This window comes from Cynoglossus semilaevis, chromosome 12 (genome assembly GCF_000523025.1).
Source record: "Cynoglossus semilaevis isolate Cse_v1.0 chromosome 12, Cse_v1.0, whole genome shotgun sequence".
Classification (NCBI taxonomy): domain Eukaryota; kingdom Metazoa; phylum Chordata; class Actinopteri; order Pleuronectiformes; family Cynoglossidae; genus Cynoglossus; species Cynoglossus semilaevis.
Genome location: NC_024318.1, coordinates 13,701,470 through 13,721,662, shown reverse-complemented (window position 1 = coordinate 13,721,662; position 20,193 = coordinate 13,701,470). Strand labels below are relative to the sequence as shown.

The window sequence follows — 20,193 nt, the reverse complement described above, 5'->3', positions numbered from 1 at the left end:
CCACACCTGAGCCTCTGTGCTCAACTATCTGCTCCAGTAACTGGCACAAACTGTTTGCTGCCGCATCCGTTCACAGAGTTTAATAACATATAAGGAGGTCTGTTGGGTTTTTTTTTTTTAATGCCCAACTGGACTGCATCATTTTGCATCATCCCCTGTTTTAAAATATCAATATTTCAGTATCATGACAATGATGATGTATTTTTCTCTTTTTAATTGACATTTCCAACATTTGCTCTGAGGGATTGCCAATAAATTTTACTATTTGAAGTATATGTGAAATGTAGGTTTCCTCCTATTGATATTGTGTTAATTGTGGAAAGTTTAACTAATCTGAATTAACTGAGTTTCCTAATTTAGTGCTTCTTTCTTCTCTGCCTCAAAGACTTTTCAACACAAACAGATACAAACACTGATTAAAACTGTGCCTTTTCAAACCGGTCCGTACAGTATGAAGAGCGGGTGGACACTGAAAGAGGCTTTTGTAGGGTTTGAGAATAGATCTGCTGTTCCACTGTGGCCCAGTGGACACCCACATGAGCACTGTATGCAGCAGATGGACATTCTTCTAATGAGCCCTGAGGCTTAGAGTCCAGCCCGTTAGTACTACAGTACATGTAAGGCTCACGTGTACCTGTCAGCAATGTACCTCAAATGTCAAAACTTCTGTGAGTTTTAGCAATAAAATACCACCTGTGAGTTAAGGTCCATTATATATATGTATATATTAGTATTTATTCCATTAGATTTTTTTTTAGTATCTAGGTCAGTTGAACTCTTCCCTCTACGCTCCCTGTGTGTGTGTGTGTGTGTCATCATCCACACCCAAAAGCCTCAGTATAATTTGGTCTTATGTGAAAGAATCCACTCTTCAGTAGTCCGTGAGCTCAACAGCTCCCCGCGGCCCACAGGAAACCTACCGCTCGTGCTGAGAAGCGCCGACTAACGTGTCAGCGATCACTGGCTTTTTGATTTGAGACAATGAATCATTTGGAACAACCTTTGTGTGAAGGTTTTGTTCCTGCGGACGCTTTAGGCACGCGAAATCATCTGCGTCGGTCACAGTTGTCCAAAGAAATTGTGATCCAAAATCCTCCCCCGGGGTTATTATTTTCCCATGAAACCTTTATGTCCACATGGTGGAACACCATGCAATTTTCCCTCCTCCCAAGGCACCACTAATCACCTCTAATCAGATGCTTGCAGCAGTTTTACAGGACAATGGTGTTACCACTGTCAGGCCCCGGGGCAGATCATATAGAACAAGTGTGGGAGGTTCTGCAGCACCATATGTTTCTCAAGGCTTTTTTAATAATAGTTCTCCCTGACGTATCACTCTCTCTCTCACACACACACACACACTCAAAGACACACACATGCAACGATGCACTTTTGCAGATGCTCTCTGGGCTTCTTTAAATATATGAATAAAGGTGCATGAAATATCACTGCACCACTTGTGCTTTTCTTCTGTCGTCAGTGTAGCCGTCGTAGCTGGAACAGGACGAAAGCAGCAGGAGTTTGGACTTTCAGAGTTTGTTCCTAAAAGTGTTAACCCTGACCTACTCTGCCCCAGTGTCAGACTGTTGACTAATTGGCAGGATGTTGTGCCAAATGCAGATTAAATGAGGGCAGAATCAGAACAGTTTATGGTTGAGAGCCAGAGACGTTGTCATCAATTAACAAAGAAATACACCACAAAAATGGCTTTGAATAATTGACGTCAAGTTTTAATAATTCTTATTATTAACCGTGCTGTTGTGTAGACGCCTGATAATTAGCAATCCTTGAATAGAATTAATGCTAATTGAAAACTGATAATTTAATGATGTCTTTTCATATGACAACCATGTGATGGACCCTGAAAGAATGAACATCCCTGAAGTTGTGGTGAATCTGTGAAGCCAAAGCCTTTTTTTTTCTACACTGAGTTTACAGAAGTACCCTTTAGCCTCAACCTCTTCATCACAGAAACTTCCCAGCAGTTAGTTAGAACTGAAGAGTTATCTTGGATGACTGGTCTGGTTGTCCTTACCATGACTGTCATGTTTGGATAAGATGACCTGGATGAGTGACTTTACAGAAGAACCAAAGTGTGAACTGAAGACAGATTTACAGCTGCCTTTCACTGATTCATTCCTCAGGAACTCCAAATAGAAATGGTTTTAGATGCATATCCGTCACAAACACTGTAATTTAGGACAGGAGCGCTGTCAGCAACGAGGACTTATTGTGCTGTTGTGTTTTGACAGTATGTGTTTTGAGAGTATCTCCTGTCATCACACTCACTGTCTGAGCCCAGCTGACATGACAGTGGAGGAATCACGTGTTCTATTCAGCCATCCTTTCCTGATAGGAGACATTATTAAATATTCAAATATTTGTATTGCATCTTAGTGATGTGTTTCCTTGTAATACTTGACCATGGCAAAAACAAACAACAAGGGGAAAATTGATGAAGGTCAGATGTGCGTGCATTACTCATTTACAGAGACAATGGCAAGACAGGAGGCAGGATTCTGGTGTGGAGGAGGGGTAGAAGGAGAAGGTGGAGGAGAAGGAGAAGGAGAAGGTAGAGGAGAAACCCTAAAGAATACTCTTTCAGCAGATGGGTGTGTGTTACAGGACAGAGGCAATTAAACTACCTATAATCCTCCATCTGCTTCACTCCACTTCACCGAACCAGACGCAAGAGGCGAGGTTGCCCAAAAGCCCAGAAGACGCCGACAGTAGGGAGAGAATCCCTGACAAACAAATGTACTGTGTCAGCGCTTTTTCCTTTTAATTGCATTTCAACCTCCTCCTCCCCATCTCCCTCACCTGCACCTGAGTCTTTGTAGCCCCCTCCTCCCCCCTCCTCCCCCTCTCCCAACACATTCTTCTTATTTTCAGCGTATATTCTCTCTTCATACTTCATACTACTGTTCTACAGTAGATAACCCACCTCTGGAATTCAACAGAGGTTTTTACACCTTTGCTGTTGTGGCTACCGCACCTTATCTTTCACTGACTGGGGTTCAGTACATTTTTATTATTTTTAAAATCAGATTGCATGAATAACATTGATGAAAAATAAATGAAAACTGCCAATGCAGTAGAGATGCCAGTCAAATCTTTTTTTTTCACAGGGAGAAGAGAACTAATTTTTTGATTGGATTAATGACTGTGATTAATGGTTTGGCCACATGTGCGTCATTATGTTAGAATCATACATTTTGTGTTATGCATGAATACCACTGAGCAGAGAGGAAGTTGCAGTGATTGTGCACATACTGAACATAACAACACCATCTGCTGTAGCCCTCTGTCTGTCAGGGACAAGACGTGACATTTGCTGGTTCATTGGAGGTGTCCATCATTTTATGTTTTTTTTCCTTTCCTCACTGTTCTGCATATGGAAATATAGGAAAATATTATGTACATTAGCATTAATTATTCTACATGACATATTGATGATGAATAGATTCTAGGAGGTTGCAGTGTTTTCTAGAGGTCACCATGGAGACTGGAGTCAAAGCCCAGTCTGAAAAACAGCAGATATTCCCTTTAAGTAATGCTGTTCATACACTGTGCTGTAGGACAAACAGTCAGGATACCCATATATCATATATGTTGCTGTCCTCACACATATGGTTTCAACTGCAGAGTCAATGTAACAACAATACATACAGTATATAGTGCCCTCCGCCGCCAGTAATGCAGTGACCTGCTGCAGTGGTAAAAGGTCACACAGAGTTCAGCTTCTGCCTCAGGACTCATCTTTTAAAAGCTGAACATCCTGGTATGAAGAGAAGGAAAGGACAAACCTAGTGTTCATGTCAATCAAATTTAACTTTAGCGTCTTCATACTGTGTAGCACCTGGTGTGCAGCAGCATGTAATGTCCGGTTATTTTGGGGTTTAGCCTTGAATTATTAATTTGGAGAAATGACCCGCTCCTGCGAATGACGGAAAATGTGTCACTCAGCTGGAAAGAAGTGAACTTTCTAATATGAAGTCATGTCTCTTTGGAAAGAAAAGGGTTTTTTGTCCTTCGGAACAGAATAAAGGCCTCATTCAATCTGCCACGCTATTTAGGGCACCAACCTTTCAATGTCCTGCTCAGCTCAAGCATCAGTGCATCGGGAGCTGTCAGACTTGTTTTCCACGTTCCCGCCACAGTTCTGCTGGTAATGAAATGAGTGCACGCCATCCAGCGTCTCTCACATCTGTACTCTCACTCGCACTTCAAACCGGTAGGAGATGGTATTAGATTAAACGCTGATTGCTCTCATACAGGAGAGGCAACTGACATTATGTCTGTTGACAGCAGACACAACTGGTTGAGTTTACTGCCCCCTACAGGAGCCACTGTAGTATAACAGCTGCTGATTGGTTTTTACAGCAACATGTCGGTGCATGTCTTGCCAAATTTGTTTTCCAACATTGTTGGATTTGTTCCTTGATCAGTGTCTTTCGTGTCATTCAACCTTTTAACTTTTTTAAATGACTAATGTTGTTGAGTAATTTCCTTGTTCCTCACTACAGTGTTTATTATTTGTTTGTTTCCCATCTGAGGCTGCTGTAACAATTGGATTTTCGTCATGGAATTAAAATAGCAGTTCTCTTCTTTGTCATGATTTAAATCCTTCAGTACTTGGTGAATAATTAAGCACAGCAGGATATAGAACTTGTGCATAGAACATAAATCATCTGAGTCATCTGAAGTGGTTTTTAAGAGCCAATCAACACACTTGTTACATGGTGACGCACATTGAATTTTCAGATACCTAAAATATGTACTGTGTTCTTTTTTAAACTGTGGTTATAGGCTTTAATATGCGTTGATCATGATGAGGTGATGAAGAACTTTGCTTTGAGCCACGTGATGATAATTTCCCTAAACTTAACCTAACTTTTAGTTTAGGTTTATTTAATTCTTTAATTCCATGCCATACTTTGCAGAATGAATATGTAAGTAGGAATAACTTTTATTCCCACTGTACGGACACAGGCACACATAACCAAATTTGTCTGCTGCAATTCAATATACCTTCAGCATACTCCTGAGGAGCAGTGATTTCTTGCACAAGCACCTGGGGAGCAAGGGTACGGTTTCTCACCAAACCACAGCCAGCCAAGGTGGGATTGGAACCTGCAATAACATGATAACAAGCCTGATCTTTTTACCACTAGAACGTGGGCTGCCTGGAAGGAGGCACCGTCTGGATTGTTCACCAGAGTGTCCAATTAAACTAATCCTGCTTGTTTTTGGACTGCGGAAGGAAACTGGAGTACATGGAGAAAAAAAAAGGACTCTCCTATAAAAAACATGACGATTCTCTGCAGTAGATAAGTGGGCATTAAACCAGTAAACAGATGATTTTCTCACTGTAAGATAAGCCGCCACTACTTTTTTCCTTAGTGTGACCCTTAGACTAAAAATTACACAACGGTTTGCATTTGAATTAGTAAAGGGAAAAAAACACCAACAGTCGTTTTATAATTGATAAAACTCCTACAGATTTTCACAGACGGGGCCATTCAGCCTGTGGATCTAAGGCCACACACTCGTGGCTTAGACAATCAGCGCAGCCATTTACTCGCTTGATGAAATGTCTTCGGAAAAGGCCACCTCTTCACATTTGTAAAAGTCACCTTCCATTATGTTCTAACTGCCTGTGCGTTAGGTCTTCGCTGAGCTCTGTAATGCTATCTTTCACAAGTGTGTCAGGGAGAGCCTGACATTTGTAAACAGTCACTTTACTTCTATTCCCTTGATTCGATGTCTTTATGACCAATCAGATCTTAGACGACACACACTAAAAAGACTAACAGAGATGCTCTCATCTTTACGGCCGGAAAAGCATCACGTCAACCTGCTGTCTTCTCACAGGACCTGCTTTAAAATAGTCATTTTTAGATTTTTATAACAAGCATATTTTGTTGTCAACATCTTTTTAATAGAACACACACTGAAAACCCTAACGACTGTATTTGTTCCATATTCATGTCAATTAAAGTCAACATAAATATGAGCAAATTACTTCTTTCAATGGTTTCTGGCAGCCTAGGACTTTTACATATGTCTCCTAATAAGGCAGGATAGTAAGTGGTGCAATGACAATTTAATGTGGGTAAAGAGTAACGTGTCGTTGGCAGAGAGGGCTGAGGTGTGAAAACTGAGGGTGTGAAACACAAACGCCTTTCTTTAAAGCATATTGGGAAATGTGCAGCCAGTCTGTGGCCAGATTCAGCTTTAATGAAAATTCAACGGTACCAATTTATTTGATTTACAAGGACGTGAGGCGGTCTCATTGGATTCATGGTTTTTTCTTCCCTATTATTTTAACTCAATTCTCTAATCATTACCACACAATGATGGATGATACAGCCTGTTAGCTCTTCATATTTTCACAGACAGTTAGCCTTTTCAAACCTGACAGAAGGAATTACTTCTGGTCTATCTGTGTTCTGAGAACAGGGTCAACAGGAGCTGTGAGGGTTAACAAAAGATAAAAAATGACTCTATTATTATTTCAGATAGATATGCTGGAGTTGTCCTGATATTGTTTTTATAAAGCAAGTAATAATGTACTCAATGATACTGAGTATCATATAAGTATAAAATAATAAGCTGGTACTAAAAATAGAAGTCTTGATGAAATAGTGACTAGTAGTGATAGGTAAATAGCGTATTTACAGTAGCTCCAATATGAGGGCAGTGACAAACAGAACTGAGGAAACGACACTGGTTAGAATGAAAAGCAAAAACACAGACACACATGTTGTATCGCTTCAATAGTATTTGAAAGAAGAATGATGTCATATCAGTAATGAGCTGCTATGACCTAGAAATAGATAAGGAGGGATGAAATGACCGAGTCATCATCTGTCCTGAACTCACGTATTTCCAGGTCCTTAGACCTCTTGTCATTTCTTTTCCTTTTTAGTATTTGGTTCATACTGTTTAAAACTGACAGTGAGTGAGTTAGGGGGCTGGAGTGGAGCACGGTACGATTCCTGTTCCTCAGATCCAATGAACCCAGGTTGGGAATTCTTCCCCCCACTCCCCCTCCCAATGACGGGATAAGCCAAAAGTCATTTACACATAACAGAACGAAGCTTGATCCCATTAATGTCCTTCAGTTGTAAACACGATACATAAACAGCTCGAGTCGTCCCAGTAACCTCCAGAATGTGTGTGTGTGTGTGTGTGTGTGTGTGTGTAAAAATACATATGCATGCATGTCCGCAGCCGCAGCAGCTGCCTAACTGGTTCCTGTGGGACATGTGCATGTAGTGGAAGAGAAGCTGTGGCTCCCACAAAACATCCACTGGTCGCAGCTAATGCAGCATGCTGTGCCTGAGAGATGTTCTGCGTGCAGTCATTTATTTCCATTATGCCAGAGTGGGAATGCCATCGGAGATATCAATCAGTCTGTGGATACCCATGTTGAGGCTGTCATGTGCCACCAGGCTGGAGTCAGCCGTGACAGGACGAAGATGGATCGCTCACCCTGACACAGGGCATATCTTAACAGGAGAATAATTGGCAGCTCAAGTCACTGCTAAGGTGGTTGAATATTCCATTCAGTCTGTGTAGAAAACTTGTTAAAGTGCAGAGTAACTGTCCAGACTAAAAATTAGTTTCCAGGTGATGCTGGAGGTAAAAATCCAGGCCTGGCAGCTATAGAGGAAGAGGAGGAAGAGGAACACCTGTTTGAACAGATCATGGTTCTCTTCCCGAAGGTTGAAGGAGTTCCGTCGAGTGTCTTTTCAAAAGATTTATAAATAGCACAGAGCTGCTCTCTGAGCTGCAGATTTGCTTCTCTCTCTCAGTGTCATTAAGCCCAATTGGAGCAGTAATTGCTTATAGCGAAGCAGTCAACCACAACGCTGATGGATGGAACGAGACTAAATGACTATTTCTGGCATGGCTGCCATGGCTCACGCTAACAGGACAGTTTTGCAGCTGCATCGAATGTTCACGCTCATATTTTAACGAAAAGTCCGGCGGAAATGTACACGATCACATTTTCTCTCTTAGTCAGCAGCTATCTGGCTATGATATTTCACAAAGTAACGGGTAAGGCATCGCTCGTGTACATGGTTTTTGTCGTGACAAACGATAATAGACAGTATTTGTTTTTCATCTTCGTCGATGAAAGCTCATAGGATCAGACCATGAACATTCCTCCTTAAATGTTCCAATCCAAGCCACACAGTGCCATCATTTTTTCTTGTCCTAAAGCAAGGAAATAAGTGGTTCAAGTCCCGGCTGGGGCGTGTGGTCCTTCTGTGTGGACATGGACTTGTTTTCTCTCTGTCTGCCTGGGTTTTCTCTAGATTCTGTGGTTTCTTCCCACAGTCTGAAAACATGAAGGATTACATTTTTCGTCCACTCTACGTTGACTTGCGTGTTCTCCGTGTGATGATGTGATGGCCTGACATTCTCTTCTCTGCCTTCCCCCGATGACTGCTGGGTTTTGCACCAGCTCTACTGCGACCCTAAACAGGATTACACGGTGGTAACTGGGTGGATAGATGTTCCAGTCCAGCATCATGATAGTCCCACCCGTTGGGCAAGGGTACTGGAAAAAAATAAAAATTTCAGATTTGGCTTCAACGATATTTATCAAACGGTTTACTATTAAATACTGCATTAGGTACTTGCATATAAAGTCCAGGGCTGTTATATTGTTATGGTCCCATAGAATTACCTGTAGACAACACAACACCTGTGAACCTACACCAAAGCTTAGAAGTGGGTGGCTAAGTGGACTCAATTCCTATTAGCTCCCTATGTGTTTCCTTTGTAAGACTATCCTGCGTGGAGCAGGTGTACAGGAGAAACAAAGGAAAACCAAAGTTTTTATCTCGCTTTTTTGAAGACTTTAATCCAGTGTGAATGCAACAAAAAAAACTCTATGCCAGGAGCTACGCAAGGTTGAAGGGCTGACAGTGGGATTGCTGACCCAGCAGGGGAGACTCGCATTTATTTTACTACAAAGATCAGGCTAATATAAAAAGCAAAATAATAATCATCCCTCCTACTCATTTTCGTTTTTATCGAGCTCTGTGGCACAGCCGTCCAGACGGTTATTTTTCACTCCAGCAGCTAACCTGTCCGTCTGTCTGCTGTGTGACTGATAAAGGCAGCAGGTCTGCACACAGCCTTGTGTCTGCAGATGGTTCACTGGTGCTGATGGGGCAGTCTGGTGTACTGAGGACTGCACAGAACTATGCAGAGGAGGGGGCTCACAGAGGGTGAGTAATAGTAACACAATCTGCTCTGTGAAAAATGTGAGGAATGGATGAGCTGGTGCCATGGCAACGCAAACAAAGAGAGGGCAGCGTAGCTAAGAGACCTCGGGCGACTCCTCATGTTTTCTGAGGATTTCCCTTATCACTAATAACAACATGTTCCCTGAAGCTGACATATAATGCTGGAGGTTGGGGTTCGGGGGAGTGGGGGGGGACATTGATTCTCAAACATTTGTATATACTCTGCAAGACAAAACTGTGCAGAACAAAACAAAACCATAGTTCAGAAAATTCCCAGACCAACTTGTCCTACTATGGTTCTGCCAATCTGTGCATGTGTGTGTGTTTGTGTGGGTGTGTGAGAGGGAGATAAACCTCACTGTGGATGAGAGACAAAAGACAAATGGGAACATAAATGGGGAAGAATGGGAAGTCCATATTCCAGACAGAGGGAATGTTCAGCCGTAACTCTGTCCGTGACCCTGGGGTCATCCGCAGACAGGTTCCCTGTGTGCTTCTAAAGTTCACTTCCTACACACTAGGGGCAACGGTTGCTTTATAAACGTCCCTCGGGAGAGACAGGAAATGGCAGCTTCACCCACTGTCCCTCCACCAGCTGTGTATTAATAAAACTGAAAGCCCCCCCGACTCTGAGTACAGCCACGTTTTTCATGTTTACTCACTTTGCCCTTGAAACATCAGTGGCTTTAACTCATAATAACATCACAGGCTGGACCAGAACAGTAAAGCACGGCAACTGAGTGCAGTTTCAGACGAGTGTGTGTTTGAGTGTGTGTGGTGTTATTATTGAACATACAACGCTTTGGCTTCGTCACTGAGTTGCTTTTAAAAACAACACACATTTACATTCCTTTTCCTGCATCATAGTTTGTTAAATAAATGTGTTTATTCTAAAACTATTTCTGTGATAGTTGTCACATTTTAATGACTAGTCTGTGTTTACTCTTAGCTAATACCTTGACTTGACAACCATAACCAACCCTATACTTATACATCTAACTTTTTATTTTGCCACTAACCAAAAACATGACTACTGTTTTTTTGGTAGTTTTTTGTAGTGCACTGTTTTTCTAATCAGTAATTTATCAACACTTTAGTCCAACATTTTTGACAGACTAGGACTTTTATCACTCATAGTATACAGTACAAGCATACTGGACATATTGTTCCAGTCTAATGCATCTTTAACCCAGCCGTCCACCAACACGTTGACATATTCAGCTCTTCCACGTGGATGTAATTTAATTTATATGTCATATAGAGGAAAGTAAATTTAGTGACTTTGTAATAGAATGTTTATTAATAAATGCATCCATGTGACACGGAGTCATAAAGTGTCTAAAGTGAGGTCTCCCTGGGGTTAATCCAAATTAATGATTCACTAAATGCTTTAGGGAATCTGACATGAGAAGGGATGTATGTATTAAGCCATTAATACCATGTGCCACTCTAATCAGCCGACATGCAGCATGATGTCGACCACGATGGACTGTAAGCGAGAGGCCTACATCTGTCCCACTTTTACCAGATAATGCTTAAAACTCCATGTTTATCACATTTCACTGCCCCTCATCCCCCGTCTGATTTCACAGTTTTATTAGTCACTGGAGCAAACTAATACATGACGGAGAGGCGCTACGGAAAGAAAGCACTGTTGTGGTGATTTAATTAAACAGAAAATGTGTTTTAATGAGCTGGGTTTAAAGCCCCGAGGCTTTGGTCATATTAAGTTGTGATTGTTTTATATAGATTTGTTTTTGACACATTTACAAATCAGAGTTATGTTTGCATCGTAGTCAGACAAAAAGCCTCCGGATACAGTTTTATTCTTCAAGTTTTGCTTTGTAAACCACCGTTACTGCCTGCTGTGAAATCTCAATCAGGATCAAAAGACGACGTCATATCACAGCTTTCCTGTAAATATTCCAAGCTCTCGTGTCAATGTGGACAAATAAGGCATGAAACATCACGCAGATTATATTTTACAAAGTCACTCAGTAACACACACACACACACTTCTTACTGTACGTCATGCTAGCTTCTTTTTTTGGTGTCATGACACGACATGCAGCTCTTATCCACTCTAAAGCTCTGAGATGAATATTGGATGTTTCCATTTAAATTTGTCTTGTCCCCTGTCGCTGTGACACTGCTTATAACGGTTTAACACTTTCATTTCACATGGATAATTAATGCTGGGTGACTGTCATGCAGATGTAAAGAGCTACTACTGTAACGCCAAACTGTTGTTGCTCTACATTATCATTTACACACACACACACACAGCAGAACGTGCACAGGACACGGCAGCTTCTGTGGAACGAGAACTACTTTGTTCTGTGTTTTAAAAACGCTGCATATTCCAGCAGGCGTTTATTCTCATATGTTTCATCCTGCATCTTTTATAGACACATCAAGTTATATCAACCCCTACAGTTGGGACTTCCATCTCTCTCTGTTCCTCTGTCATTTACCATTTCCTCCTCCTGTTTCCCCCCTGCTTCCATTATAAATTCCAAATGGCACTCGTGTCCTTGGGCTGCTCTTCACTGTGTTTGTTGTGTTGTACGAAGAGTTGAGGAGGTTCGAGAGGCTCCGTGTAGAACTCGTTCTTGTCATATTTATTCCAAAATGGCATTACTCGTGATGTTGGATATGTTTGCTATAAATATGATGCACTTTTACTTTCTCTCATTGCTCTTACACTGATACAGAATGTATTCCTGTCCTTGTGGTTAATAAACGTGAGACCCTTTCTGAGCTGTGGTCAGCCTCAGATAGTGACCACCTCTGCATTTAACACTGTATGACCAGTGTATTTAACTGTTACTTAACCAGGAAAGAGTCCACGAGAGTAAAAACCCTTTTCACACAATAGTCCTGGACAAGAAGGGCAACAGCACCAATGATGAAGACACACAGTTATAACATGAGCAAAACTAAACAGGAACGTATACGATTAAAATCTGATGTAAATGTAAATTTACAACGTAAAATAAAATTTGGTTCACAACACTCAATGAAATTAACTGTACATTTTCAATAGTTCTGCACTTTAACAAGGTTTAATACCATGTTAACTAGTCATATAGTTGCTAGTGATTTAGCTCACTTTAGTAAATTAAATTTAAATAATCACATATATTTGACAATTTACTTAACTTCATTTAAGAGAATGCTCAGCAACACTGGTGATTTACACTGAGTCTACAACCACTTTATTCATACATTTTGCAACAAACCACTTAGTGGTGGTTAAGCTGAACTGCGTTCACGTGAGAGGGATATATATACTGTATATCGTCAGGACATTTTAATGCTCCATTTTCAGATTAAAGGGTTCAAACAGTGACCTGTTACAGATGGATAGCACACATAATACAGAAACAACACACAGAATACTATACAAAAACAACACAGCATACTATACAAAAACAACACAGAAAACTATACAAAAACAACACAGAATACTAAACAAAGACAACACACATGACAATGACATATGACATGCGTGACATTTGTGATTTCTATCTCAGTCTAACACCTGTGAGGATGTCCTTTATCTGTGCGTGTGCTGTATTATACCTACCCCAATGTCTTTGTTGGTCATGTGGCTTGTTGGCTGCTAATGACCTGTGATCCCAAGGATGGCAGTATTTAGATCATCAACCATACAATTTCTAAACCTTATGTTATTGGTTAATAAAAAGAACAGAACAACAGACGATATTGCAGTTTTTCCACCTCAGGCAGTGTCACATTTTCTGCATTTCTGCTAATAAACAACAATGATTGTAATTATTCACCTATCACCAGGGTGAGTGCAGTTGTTCAAAAATAATGAGAATGTCAACTACTAGTCAACTTGGTGGTTATTTTCTTTTATTGCCTGTGAGGGAGGAACAACATCAGACCTTGGTTTGCCCAGAGAGCACGTAAAAAAAGTTGGTCCCACTTCATCTGAAGCGCTGTGTTCACTGCTGTATACGACTCCATCAACAACCGTCACGTCTCTGTCTTTGTCCGGCGGCTGTTTGACATTCTGTGTAGAGGAGGTTACCTTGCAAACAACATTAAAAATAATGTGATCCCATCAATGACCGTTCATGTCAGTCAACACAGGTCCGTTCTTTTCTGCAGCAGCCAGCAACTTTAAATGCAGCAGCCAAACGTTTTGGCTCGGCGTGTACAGGCTCTGGTTTCACCGCTCTCTGCAGATTACATGCATGAGATGTAAACAGTGATAAGCAAATGTTTCAATCCCTAAGAGTTTGCAGGTGGATGTTGTAGTGGTGGTGAAGCGGAAAATCATACGGCAAAGCGAAAATGGCAGGGCAACAAAGACTGCCAGAGAAATGGAGATGGGCGGAGCTGCAGTTTAAATAGGCCTCCATGTTTGATGGTGTGTTCGATGGCGAGTGCTACAGAAAGTAAAGGCATGTCATTCATGTTTTGGTAACGTATCTCTAGTTATCTGCCTGGACTAGTTTGCCAAGTTTCTACATTTAAAAAGCCCAAAAAGTGACGTATCTGACAGTTCAGGACTCACTATCACACCCAGAGGAGTGAACTGTACATTACAGCTCAGTCACAACCTACTTCAGCCACTCCAGGACAGGAGCTCCTCTATCTCTCATTAGGCCAAACTGAAGTAAGAAGTAAAAGTAAGAGCACCACGTGTCCACCCTCCCATGGCAGAAACTTACCCATCACTCCCAGGAGCTCTCATTACTTCTCATACCACGCCCTCTGTCCCCCGGCCACTCTGTTAAAGTCAGCCAGCTCCATCCATCACATCCATCGATCCCGCCCTCCCCCGGTGTGGTACCTGTCTCCTTTTGAGGCTAAGTGGAAAGGATGGCAGAGCAGCCATGATATTTCAGCTCCCCACGTGACGGCCCGGTTCCTGAAGGATCTTCCAAGGTGAACCAGCGCCCGGGCCCCCGTGTAGTAAATCTAAATAAAGAAACTGGTCCTGGGGGGAATTACCTGCAATCTGATTTTAGTAACTGGACTTGAAAGTCCTAATCTGTGCTTTCAATGCTTTTCACAAAAGTGTTTTATATTTTTGCTTTAACCAGTAGCAGCAACGACAGATTTAGATGTCAGAGCAGAGCCAGCATCATCACTGCGGCTTAAGATTCAGCACTGATGTTTCACAGAGCAAAACACAAAAATCTATTTAAAGAGATGTGATGTTGTGTCACAGTGAGTAGAGCTGTTCTTGACTTTGATCCCATTACTCAGAATTTTTTTTTTTACAGTCAGAACACGAAACTCGAGCCTTTAAATATCTTTTCTTTGAAGAATCCAGAGTAGTTTGGTCGTCACAGCAGACGTTCTATAAGAATGAATCAACCATCTGTGGCACTGTTTTATTGCATCTATTCAAACATGTTATCAGTGATAAAAGGTACCAACTAAAGTGAATTACAAAATCTGTGAAGTGCACAGCAGTGTTCCTAGCAGCCAATGAAATGTCAGGTCTGTTGAGATTTTAATAACGTCAAACATATGTAATGAGCTGCGAATTGAACCTTGGTCGCAAGAATGGGTATTTTACATGAAAGCGCTACATCATCGTCTTGGACCTTAGTTCTTTGTCCTTAAAAATGATAGAATCAGTGAAAGCAGCATAGTTTTGATGTGGTCGGTTTTCGTTTCGCCTGATCTTCACTGACAAAAATGCATCTCAAACAGGATTTCTTCTCCTGTAAAATGTTCTGAAGTGGTTCTGAAACATTTCTGACTCTTTCATCATCTCTGAGTTTCTCGTCTCTTTTTAAAAAGATTTTTGGACTGTTGTTGCTACTTTGGTATATTTTGAAACAAGTTTCAAAAAGCTAAGAGAAGTAATGTTGTTACTTTGTGGAATTTATTATAATGTTGGATTTCAAAAACACAAGAAAAACTGAAACGTTTCATCAGGATCTGTTCTGATTACACGATCAACTAAATATGAGTAAAAACACTGTGACCAATCAGTTTGGTTTAAATGTAATATTTAGGCAGAGTTAATTATTATAAAGGCAGTGGGTGGTTTATATTTGACCAAAGTTTGATTCAGTTTGGTGACCAAATTTGACCAAAGTTTGATTCAGTTTGGTACAGAGCCTTGCTTTCTGTTCAGCGCTGGTTTTAAGGTTTAGTTCACTGCAGCATTCAAACCTGACTCTTCTGGTACAAAATAGACGAAGTAAACAAAGTAATATTTCTGACTTGTTCCAAGAGAAAGTATATTTTTGTGCTCACATGTTCTGACTTAAACATAACATTCAGTCCTTTAACCTCGCTGTATCTTAACAATGGCTCTCATATATTATGTGTAATTTCTGAAGCAGCAACTTAAATGAGAGGTAACAAAACAAAGATGGAGACAGACACGTCCTCTGAGTCTATTTCCCTCTCCTATCGTATGGCCATAAGTGATGGAGACGGGTCTGTCTGTCAGGAGCCTGCGTCTCCCACCGGTGCACTATTTATAATTAAGTGTGATTTTTAGCATCAGCAGACAACAGGAAAAGCAGTCGTACAGTCTGTTTCCTGTTGTCTCTACACAATCTGTTGTTTTTAATTTCAAACCTTCTCTGCCAATTTGGAGTAAAAAAAAGGAAAAAAAGAAACAGATTTAGTGTAGCACTGATCTGCCCTCGGAATGATTTGAAATGCTTATTAATTTTACTACCTTATTAAATCAAATTGATTTCTTTAACAGTTGGCGCTGCTACATGGCAACTCGTGGGACTGAACTACTTAAAAGTGTCTAAAAATAGCAGCATAAACAGCCAGTGACAGACAGTGTTTAATTAAGTACAAAGAAAGCATTACATTCACCGACTCAGTGACCAGAACTGACAGGTAGTCACTCACACAAAACAGAGCAGAAATATACTGAGGATGGGAGAGGCAACATTTACATTTATTAGTCTTGTTTCTGACTGGTGTGGTTGAAGTGATGGCAGATGAGAAACTGATCCTGGATCTGATTCTCTGCTGAGTCTGTACATGTAGCTGTCGGCAGCGTAACAACGCAGAGGGGAATCAGATAAATAAACCCACATGAAAGACTGTGGTGCAGATACAATCCTGGAGTCATTAATTCACTTTTGTGCAGATGAGAGTTTCACACAAAGAAGTGTGGGAGAACATTCAAATCAAACGGTGAATTTCTTGCTCTGAGGTCAGAGAACTGACTCTTATAAAGTTTGGCCACTCATTTGTGTTGTCCTGAGTTCACTGCCCTGAAAACAAACAGCACAGTCGGTCTCTAAGCTAGGGACCCACCTCCCATGTCCCACTCTTGTGGTGATCACAACCTTCCCGTCATTGGGTCAGGGTGTGGTCACTGCCTTTGTTTTTATTGCTGAAGAAGCCTCTTGGATGGAGCATTGAAACGTCTTGCAGATAGGTTTTGTTGTGGTGATGTTTGTATGGTGATGGTAGAGCAGATGGAGGTGCAATGGCTCCAAAATAATTCCAGTATTCAAAGTAAGACAAAGGACCTTGCACTCATTCGTGATCCATTTCAGGAGGAAATCCCTGAACCTCCTGGAGGATATTTGCTCAGTAAAAAGCGTTCTCTCTGAGGTACATACTGTATGTCCTTTTATGGTCAGATCTGCCACGTGGGGCACAGTATGGTGCAGGAATTCACTTATGGGATGGGAATGTTGGGAGTCTCCATGACTTTGCCTGAGGCTGATGGATGTGGAAAAGTGTGGCCCTGCATGTGGTTTAAAACCTGGCAAGTGAGAGAAGCTTATTGTTCTGCTGTGGAAAAACCCTGCGCACTCAGCTGTGTTTACACCCCTGAGAATGAGGCTGCTGCTGCTGCCGCTGCTGCTGCCGCTGCTGCTGACACGCCTTTGCAGATCCTTCAACTCCCCCTGTTCTGAAAACAAGGGGCAGAATTGGGAGACAAAGCAACACCATTCAGTTCCTCTCTCCTTGTCCTCTGTGACGCCGTCTTCCAATTAGCCACACGGCCACTGTCGAGGTGAGATAACAATAGAGGTGTGCGTATCCCCTAAAGAGCTCACTAGAGACCTTTATTACTGCATTGATGTCTCCTACATGTCACCGCTGCCCTGGCTCTCCTGGCAGCGTGCCGCCACAGTTTATGTGAGGGGGAATCACCACAGAGGCTGTAAATTCAAAAGTGGAAGAAAACAGCAGGACACGACATTAAGCTGAGTGCTACATGCTATAATTAGTGAGATGCTGGAATGAAGACGCGGAATGTGTGAAGTACAAAAAGTCGAGTGACAATCCAGTACAAGAACCAATATAAAGTGAAAACATTTCACAATCCAGTACAAAGAACCAATATAAAGTGAAAACATTTCAAACCAACAGTAGTTGTAAATACTTGTTTTAGCACATGTGCCTGCAGATAATTTATCCTTCAGTTTGTTTGTTTTTCATAAATGCTCTACCCACAAATGTGTGTAAAACACAACAGTACAACATTACAACAAGAAATACAGACAATCTACATATTGCATTTTTACACACACACAGGTGTTAACGTTAGCTCGTATCCCATAGCACCACAGGTTACATAGTAAAATGAGAAAATACTGGGGGAATGAATCCCAACTAACTCAAGGAAAAACTCGTAAAAACTGAGCACTAAACGTAGTTTACATTATGTGCAATACTGTTTCTATTAAATAATGTCAGTTTGGGTGTCTGACTTATTACGAAAATGTATTTTTACCCATTTTAACCCCAGTCTTGTTACTTCAAGATAGAAAAATACACACACTAAAAATAATAGTGTCTAATGAGAGACAATGCTGGGTTTAATGTTTGCTGGATTCTGTTAAAATCAAACGACTTGACTGTCACGCACCATGACACTGATTATATCACCACCTGCAGGGGAGGTGAGGGAGGCACGTGCTTTGTGTTCATTAGAGAAAGAAAAAAGAATAAGCATAGTCTTTAAATACCCCAGTGGCCAATAGAATAATGTATAAAAAGAGTTTGTGCTGGTGTGAAAGACAATGATGCCCCATAGACAGAATATCCAAAAAAATGATGTAGTTCACAGTACGCTGCAGAGGTCATGTAGAATCTTTTTTTTTTGTAACAAATTTTGGTAGCAGCTCTTTGTGTGTAGACGATTGTGTAAAAATAGACTGTTTTTAATTCATGTTTATGGTGAATCATTAATTTCATGTAATCAACCATAGTGACAACCTATCAAAATGCTCTAATTATGGCTGTAGATAATTTAGGACTGTTAGTGGACAAAACCTGAACCAGTAGTTATTGATTGCACTAGTTACAACGGGACGCTACAAGAACATACAGAGGTTTAGAGTCACATCAAATATATATTTTTTTTATGTTTTTCAAGACTTACTTAAATATATAAATTACAATAGTATTTTTTTTTTTTTTTGAAAATTACGTTTTTATTTCTGAATCCATCCATATAATTTTAATGTCCACCTAGTGGCTCGAGACTATTCACCTTAATAAAATGTAGTCTAGAAAGAGTTGAAAAATGTCTTTAAATCAGACTTGAAGTGTCTGATTGCATTTAAAAAAAATCTTTTTTCCATATCCTGATAAAATGGTCCACACAGAGCTTCTAAGCCTTTATGTTTCCTGACTGTAAAGCTCTTTGAGTGATGCTCTCGAGTAAATGGATATAGGGTCACTACTACTGCAAAGCCAGGGTCAGGGTCTCAAAGAGCCACAGTCTGTGAGTGAGTGGTCATAAAACACCACAGGCTTCTGTTTCAAATGTCCCAGCTGTCACTGAAATACTGGTCCTCTTCTTCCTCGTCCTCCTCATCCTCCTCATCATCATCAGTCACATTTTTCATCAGGTCGTCATCTGTTAGGGCATTCACTTCGTCTTCGTCTTCTTCCTTGAGTTGTGCGAGCATGGTCTGTAAAGTGGCTTTCACCTTCTGGACTTCCTTTTCGAGAGACTGTGCAGGGAAGGTTAAGGGAGACTTCTGAAACACATGTTCACCGTGCGTTACTAAACCAGTGACGGAACATACAGAGGTCCAGTGGTTTGGGGTCACTTGAAGTGTATGTTGGCAGGTGTATTTATTCCTTTAGTACTTTCTATTGTGCGAGCTGAGCTGTCATTTATCTTGAAGAAGACAGTTAGTAGTAAGAGGACATGACTCACTATTGTAAATAAGGACATTTTTTTCTGTTACAGAATTTACTGAAACACAGTAAATTCTCAGTCATCAAAATGTTGAATTCATAGATTTAGCTTTTCATCTGGACATAATTTAAGTTTTGTAACAACATTTGTGTGTTTTACAAGGATGTTGTTTGTCACTGTGAATACATTTTAGCATTTGTTGATTTTATACAGTAGCACCCCCTGTAGGGGAGTTAGGTAGTGCTACATCTTCTGTGTTCACAGTTACAGTTACTTCATCTTAAAGACTGTTCAGATTATGTAAGAGAGTACCTTAGAGTCACAGGTTTGTACTTCTAAAAACATTCCAGCAGACGAATACGAGGGACACTGTGACATTGGTGGCTGTTAGCAGTGGAATGGTATTATCAGGGGTCTGCCATGACCATATAAGGACTCTACAGTTTGGCCCCCTCAAAAACTGTATAGCAGGGACCCAGTTCCTATTTACTATTCATGAGTTAATCTCATCTTTGGGGCTGGGTGGCGGGGCGGCGACCCAAGCAAACAGACTGTCCCTTTAAATAATTCATAAAGCATCAATGAAATGGGATGGAGGCTGTCATCAGTGCGGGGGTTGTTTAACCTGCTCAAATTAATCTAGCCACTGTTCAACCTAAACGGCAAATCAAAGGGCTGGCTTTGGTGGCAGATGAGGACCGATGGCTCGTTTTACTCCCTGAATGGACACAGATTGTTCTCATTCATAATTAAGCAGCCCTTAAAGAGCTTCTGCAGGGGAAGGGGTGT

The 20,193-nt window shown here is 41.0% G+C and overlaps 1 protein-coding gene across 1 annotated transcript in view; it reads right to left on the bottom strand.

Moving 5' to 3' along the window:
* Window positions 1-18,677: 18,677 nt before the first annotated feature.
* disc1 (DISC1 scaffold protein) overlaps window positions 18,678-20,193 on the bottom strand; it is a 40,607-nt gene continuing 39,091 nt past the window's right edge. The window contains exon 14 of the mRNA XM_008322333.3: window positions 18,678-19,215. Within this exon, the coding sequence (XP_008320555.1) occupies window positions 19,019-19,215 (197 nt within the window). The 3' untranslated portion in view covers window positions 18,678-19,018. The remainder of the gene's footprint in view (window positions 19,216-20,193) is intronic.